At 63.8% G+C, this 7150-nt stretch overlaps 1 protein-coding gene across 1 annotated transcript; it reads left to right on the top strand.

Moving 5' to 3' along the window:
* The first annotated feature begins 203 nt into the window (after nt 1-203).
* Nucleotides 204-6652, top strand: CHRNB2 (cholinergic receptor nicotinic beta 2 subunit). Its single transcript, XM_069878787.1, has 6 exons — nt 204-278; nt 1955-2100; nt 2216-2260; nt 3197-3306; nt 3417-4371; nt 6386-6652. Exons 1-6 carry the CDS (start codon nt 236-238, stop codon nt 6554-6556), a joined length of 1470 nt encoding a protein of 489 aa, XP_069734888.1. The 5' UTR covers nt 204-235; the 3' UTR covers nt 6557-6652.
* The last annotated feature ends 498 nt before the right edge of the window (nt 6653-7150 follow it).

Below are 7150 nucleotides of genomic sequence, written 5' to 3' on the forward strand. Positions count from 1 at the left end.
GGGGGGGGCGGTGGTGAGGGCGGCGGAGCGGGGAGCGCCCGGTACCGCCCCCGCCCGGGGCCGCCCCGCCCGGGCCGCCGGTTCCAGCACCGCGGACAGCGCGGTCAGCACCGGGGACAGCGCCCGGCACCGGCTCCGGGGACAGCGCTCGGTACCGGCCCCGGCAGCGGCTCCGGCCCCGGGGAGAGCACCAGGCGCCGGTACCGGCATCAGCACCGGCCCCGGTACCGGCCCCATGGCGCTGCTCCGCGTCCTCTGCCTCCTCGCTGCTCTCCGACGTAAGTACCGGGGAGGGGGGCGGGGGGGGGGCACCGGCGGGGAGGATCGCTGGGTCAGCCCGATGCTCCCGGTGCTCCCCCAACCCCCCCTTCCCGGGGCTCTGCGGCACCAAAGGGCTCTGGCGGGGCAGCACCGGGGCTGCAGGGCCTGCCCGGTCCTACCGGGAGCTGCTTCTTACCGGGGACCGCAGCCCCCGGTGGCCCCTGCCCCGAGAGCAGCCTGGGCCCGGCTGTGGCACTGTCACCACGACACCATCACCCATCACCCCATCACATTGTCACCCTGTCACCCCACTGCCCCGTCCCCCCCCTCCCCCTGCCCCTCACCCCATCGCCCGTTCGACCCCTCACCCCCTTCATCCCCCCATCACCCCGTTGCCCCCCTCTCCCTGTCCCCCTCGCCATCCCCCTCCCACCCCCCCATCACCCCATCATCCACGTCAATCCCGTTGCAGCATCTTGATCAACACCATCATCCCACCACCCCATGCCCTTCACCCCTTCCATCACCCCTTCAACCCATCCATCACCCCCTCAACCCATCCATCACCCCCTCAACCCATCCATCACCCTCCGCCCTTGTCACCCCATCTCCCCTCTATCACCCATCACCTTCTCACCCCCCTATCACACCATCATCTCCATCACCCCGTCACCCTTGCCCCCCATCACCCCCTCCATCACCCCTTCCATCACCTCCTCAACCCATCAACCCACCCATCACCTCCCTTGACACCGTCACCTCATCACCTCCACCACCCCGTTACCTCCTCAACCCCCTCCATCACCCTGGCCCCCCCATCATCCCATCACCTCCCTCACTCCCTCCATCACGTCCTCAACCCATCAACCCACCCATCACTTCCATCAGCCTCGTCACCCCATCATCTCCATCATCACCTCCATCACCTCATACCTTTGGCCCCCCATTACCACCTCCAACACCCCTCTCACTCCCTCCTGAACCCATCACCCCACCCATCACCTCCAACACCCCGTTACCTCCTCCACCTCTCCATCACCCTGTCCCCCCATCATCCCATCACCCCCTTCACTCCCTCCATCCCCTCCTCAACCCATCAACCCACCCATCACCTCCCACACCCCATTTCCTCTCAACTCCTCTATCACCCTGTCCCCCCCATGATCCCATCATCCCCCTCACTCCCTCCATCACCTCCTCAACCCATCACCTCACCCATCGCCTCCAACACTCCGTTACCTCCTCAACCTCTCCATCACCTCCTCAACCCATCACCTCACCCATCGCCTCCAACACTCCGTTACCTCCTCAACCTCTCCATCACCCTGTTACCTCCTCAACCTCTCCATCACCCTGTTACCTCCTCAACCTCTCCATCACCCTGTCCCCGCATCATCCCATCACTTCCCTCACTCCTTCCATCACCTCCTCAACCCATCACCCCACCCATCACCTCCAACACCCCATTTCCTTCTCAACCCCCTCCATCACCCTGTCCCCCCATCATCCCATCACCCCCCTCACTCCCTCCATCACCTCCTCAACCCACCAACTGACCCATCACCTCCAACACCCCGTTACCTCCTCAACCCCCTCTATCACCCTGTCCCCCCATCATCCCATTCCCCCATCCAGCCATTCGGGGGGTCCCTCCCCTTCGCTGTGGGGCTCAGCGATTCCCCGGGTCCCCCAGGGATCGTGGCCACGGACACGGAGGAACGGCTCATCGAGTACCTCCTCGACCCCGCGCGCTATAACAAGCTCATCCGTCCGGCCACCAACGGCTCCCAGCGCGTCACCGTGCAGCTCATGGTGTCCCTGGCCCAGCTCATCAGCGTGGTGAGTTGGCTCGGGCTCTGCTGCCGCTGCCCTCCCCCCTTTTCTGGGGTGTGGAGGGGGGGGTCCTGGACTCCCCCCGGGGCACCCCGAGTCACCGGCCCCCTTCTCTCCACAGCACGAGAGGGAGCAGATCATGACCACCAACGTCTGGTTGACCCAGGTGGGACCCCCCGGCTACCGCCCCGGCCATGAGGCATCTCCCCTCACCCAGAAACCCCCTGCGCCCTGCGGGGGATCCCCTGCTCCATGTCCACCCTGCCCTGGGACCCCCCACTTGTGTCCACTCCGTCCTGGGACCCCCACCCATGTCCACTCCATCCTGGGACCCCCCATACCCCATGAACTGAGACCCCCACCCGTGTCCACTCCATCCTGGGACCCCCCATACCCCATGAACTGGGACCCCCACCTGTATCCACTCCATCCTGGGACCCCCCAGGCCCCCTGAACTGGGACCCCCACCTGTATCCACTCCATCCTGGGACCCCCCATGCCCCCTGGACTGGGATCTCCACCCGTGTCCACTCCATCCTGGGACCCCCCAGGCCCCCTGGACTGGGACTCCCACCCGTGTCCACTCCATCCTGGGACCCCCCATGCCCCCTCGACTGGGACCCCCACCCATGTCCACTCCATCCTGGGACCCCCCCATGCCCCCTGGACTGGGATCCCCACCCGTGTCCACTCCATCCTGGGACCCCCCATACCCCATGAACTGGGATCCCCACCCATGTCCACTCCATCCTGGGACCCTCCATGCCCCCTGAACTGGGACCCCCACCTGTGTCCACCCCATCCTGGGATCCCCACCAGTGTCCACTCCATCCTGGGACCCCTCATGACCCCTGAACTGGGACCCCCACCCATGTCCACTCCACCCTGGGACCCCTTTGCACCTTCTGTGGGACCCTCTTTGCCCCCCGAGGCTCCCACCCACATCCACCCTCGCGCAGGACACCCCATAGACCCTCCATGTGGGACCTCCACCCACCTCAGGACTCTCTCTGTGACCCTTTGGGATCCTCATCCATGCCCACCCTGCCCTGGGACCCCCTCTGCGTGCTCCCCCCCCGCACTGATCCTGCCCCCCCCCCAGGAGTGGGAGGATTACCGCCTCACCTGGCGGCCGGAGGACTTCGACAACATGAAGAAGGTCCGTCTGCCCTCCAAGCACATCTGGCTCCCCGATGTCGTGCTCTACAACAAGTAGGTGGTGGGTTTGGCATGGGGGGGACACACCACGTGTCCCCCCAACCCCACCCAGGGCTTGGGGTGGTGCCATCAGCTGGAGCTGACGGGACATCCCTCCATCCCAGTGCTGATGGGATGTACGAGGTCTCCTTCTACTCCAACGCGGTGATCTCCTACGACGGCAGCATCTTCTGGCTGCCGCCCGCCATCTACAAGAGCGCGTGCAAGATCGAGGTGAAGCATTTCCCCTTCGACCAGCAGAACTGCACCATGAAGTTCCGCTCCTGGACCTACGACCACACCGAGATCGACCTGGTGCTGAAGAGCGAGGTGGCCAGCCTGGACGACTTCACGCCCAGCGGCGAGTGGGACATCGTGGCGCTGCCGGGCCGGCGCAACGAGAACCCTCAAGATTCCACCTACGTGGACATCACCTACGACTTCATCATCCGACGCAAGCCGCTCTTCTACACCATCAACCTCATCATCCCTTGCATCCTCATCACCTCCTTGGCCATCCTCGTCTTCTACCTCCCGTCCGACTGCGGCGAGAAGATGACTCTCTGCATCTCCGTCCTGCTCGCCCTCACCGTCTTCCTCCTGCTCATCTCCAAGATCGTGCCGCCCACCTCGCTGGACGTCCCGCTGGTGGGCAAGTACCTCATGTTCACCATGGTGCTGGTGACCTTCTCCATCGTCACCAGCGTCTGCGTCCTCAACGTCCACCACCGCTCGCCCACCACGCACACCATGCCGCCCTGGGTCCGCTCGCTCTTCCTCCGCAAGCTCCCGGCGCTGCTCTTCATGAAGCAGCCGCAGCAGAACTGCGCCCGCCAGCGCCTACGCCAACGCCGGCACACGCAGGAGCGCGCCAACGCCGGGACCCTCTTCCTCGGGGCCGGCGCCCGCGCCTGCGCCTGCTACGCCAACCCCGGCGCCACCAAAGCCGAGGGGCTCAACGGGTACCGCGAGCGGCAGGCGCAGGGCCCCGCGGGAGCGGGCGCCTGCGGGCTGGACGAGGCCGTGGACGGCGTGCGCTTCATCGCCGACCACATGCGCAGCGAGGACGACGACCAGAGCGTGAGCCGGGGCGCCAGGCGGGCGGCACAAGGGGCCGCGGGGGGCGCGGAGGTGGTTTGGGGTGCACATGGAGCCGTGGGGTGTATGTAGGGGGTTTGGGGTGCACATGGAGCTGTGGGGTGCATATAGAGCTGTGGGGTGTATGTAGGGGGTTTGGGGTGCACATGGAGCCGTGGGGTGCATATAGAGCTGTGGGGTGTATGTAGGGGGTTTGGGGTGCACGTGGAGCTGTGGGGTGCATATAGAGCTGTGGGGTGTATGTAGGGGGTTTGGGGTGCACATGGAGCTGTGGGGTGCATATAGAGCTGTGGGGTGTATGTAGGGGGTTTGGGGTGCACATAGAGCTATGGGGTGCATATAGAGCTGTGGGGTGTATGTAGGGGGTTTGGGGTGCACATGGAGCTGTGGGGTGCATATAGAGCTGTGGGGTGCAGGGCTGTGGGGTGCATGGAGGGGATTTGGGGTGCACATAGAGCTGTGGGGTGCAGGGCTGTGGGGTGCATGGAGGGGATTTGGGGTGCAAATAGGTCTATGGGGTGCATATAGAGCTGTGGGGTGTATGTAGGGGGTGTGGGGTGCACATGGAGCTATGGGGTGCAGAGCTGCGGGATGCATGTAGGGGATTTGGGGTGCACATAGAGCTATGGAGTGTATGTAGGGGGTTTGGGGTGCATATAGAGCTATGGGGCGCAGAGCTATGGGGTGCATGGAGGGGATTTGGGGTGCACATAGAGCTATGGGGTGTATGTAGGGGGTTTGGGGTGCATATAGAGCTTTGGGGTGCATATAGAGCTGTGGAGTGCAGGGCTGCAGGGTGCACAGAGGGGATTTGGGGTGCACATAGAGCTATGGGGTGCATATAGAGCTGTTGGGTGCGTATAGAGCTGTGGGGTGCAGGGCTGCGGGGTGCATGGAGGGGATTTGGGGTGCACACAGAGCTACGGCGTGTAAGTAGGGGGTTTGGGGTGCACATAGAGCTATGGGGTACGGAGCTGTGGGGTGCATGTAGGGGGTTTGGGGTGCACATAGAACTGTGGGGTGCAGAGCTGCAGGGTGCATGGAGGGGATTTGGGGTGCACATAGAGCTATGGGGTGTATGTAGGGGGTTTGGGGTGCATATAGAGCTGTGGGGTGCAGGGCTGCGGGGTGCACAGAGGGGATTTGGGGTGCACATAGAGCTATGGGGTGCATATAGAGCTGTGGGGTGCAGGGCTGCGGGGTGCATGGAGGGGGTTTGGGGTTCATATAGAGCTATGGGGTGCATATAGAGCTGTGGGTGCAGGGCTGCGGGGTGCACGGAGGGGGTTTGGGGTGCACATAGAGCTATGGGGTGTATGTAGGGGGTGTGGGGTGCACATAGAGCTGTGGGGTGCATATAGAGCTGTGGGGTGCAGAGCTGCGGGGTGCGCAGAGGGGATTTGGGGTGCACATAGAGCTATGGGGTGCAGGCTGTGGGGTGCACCCAGGGTCCCCTCCTGGGTCCCCCTGCAGCCCCTGGCCCCCACCCCCCCTACCTGACGCAGCCACTCTGGATCCGGAGCCTCTGGGGACCCCGACCCCTGTCCGTGTGTCCCGCCGGGGCTACTCAGGGCTCACCAAGGTGATGAGTTTTTGGGGCTCAGCAGCGCGGGTGCCGCGAGCCCAGGGGATTCACACCCTGCTGCGGTGCTGAGAGAGAGGAATTGGGGTTCAGCGGAGCTGGGAGCGGCACAGGCAACGCCTGGGGCTCCATCCTGACCTTGCATCAAAGGGGAACGGCTTCAAATTGGAGAGGGGAAGATTTAGATTGGATATTAGGAAGAAATTCCTCACGATGAGGGTGGGGAGCCCAGGTTGCCCAGAGCAGGGGTGGCTGCCCCATCCCTGGAGGGGTTCAAGGCCAGGTTGGATGGGGCTTGGAGTTCCTGAATCAGTGGGAGGTGTCCCTGCCCATGGCAGGGGTGGGACTGGATGGGCTTTGAGGTCCCTTCCAACCCAACCCATTCCACGGTTCTCTGATCTGCTGGCTCTGCAGGTGAGCGAGGACTGGAAGTACGTAGCCATGGTCATCGACCGCCTCTTCTTGTGGATCTTCGTCTTCGTCTGCGTCTTCGGCACCGTTGGCATGTTCCTCCAGCCCCTCTTCCAGAACTACGCCACCAACTCCCTGCTCCAGCTCGGCCAGGGCACCCCCACCTCCAAATAGCGCCCGGACCCCCCTCTCCGCTGGCCCCAGGGACAGCGAGGGCTCCGCTCCCGACCCTCAGCACCCAGCCGGGGGTCGGAGAGCTGGGCGCTGGGCTCCAGGTGGAACCACAACCCAATAAACGCTCACACTGGACGGTGCTGGGTCAGTTTTACCATCGTTTCATCCCACGTGGGCAGGAGGGAGCAGGAGGCACTGGGGAATGGGGGGATTCTGGTTCCCCAGGAGCGAGTCCAGAGGGTGTGGAGATGATCCAAGGGCTGGAGCATCTCTGTTACAAGGATAGGTTAAAAGAGTTGGGGTTGTCCAGCCTGGAAAAAGGAAGAATCTGGAGAGACCTCAGAGCAGCTTCTAGTGCTGAAAGGGGCTCCAGGAAAGCTGGTGATGGGCTCTTGATCAGGGAGGGCAGGGATGGGACGAGGGGAACGGTTTTGAGCTGCAGGAGGGGAGATTGAGATGAGATCTTGGGGAGAAATGTTCTGCTGTGAGGTTTGGGAGGCCCTGGCCCAGGTTGCTCCATCCCTGGAGGTGTCCAAGGCCAGGTTGGATGGGGCTTGGAGCCCCTGATCCATCGGGAGGTGTCCCTGCCCATGG

The sequence above is a fragment of the Phaenicophaeus curvirostris genome, chromosome 29 (genome assembly GCF_032191515.1).
Source record: "Phaenicophaeus curvirostris isolate KB17595 chromosome 29, BPBGC_Pcur_1.0, whole genome shotgun sequence".
Lineage (NCBI taxonomy): Eukaryota > Metazoa > Chordata > Aves > Cuculiformes > Cuculidae > Phaenicophaeus > Phaenicophaeus curvirostris.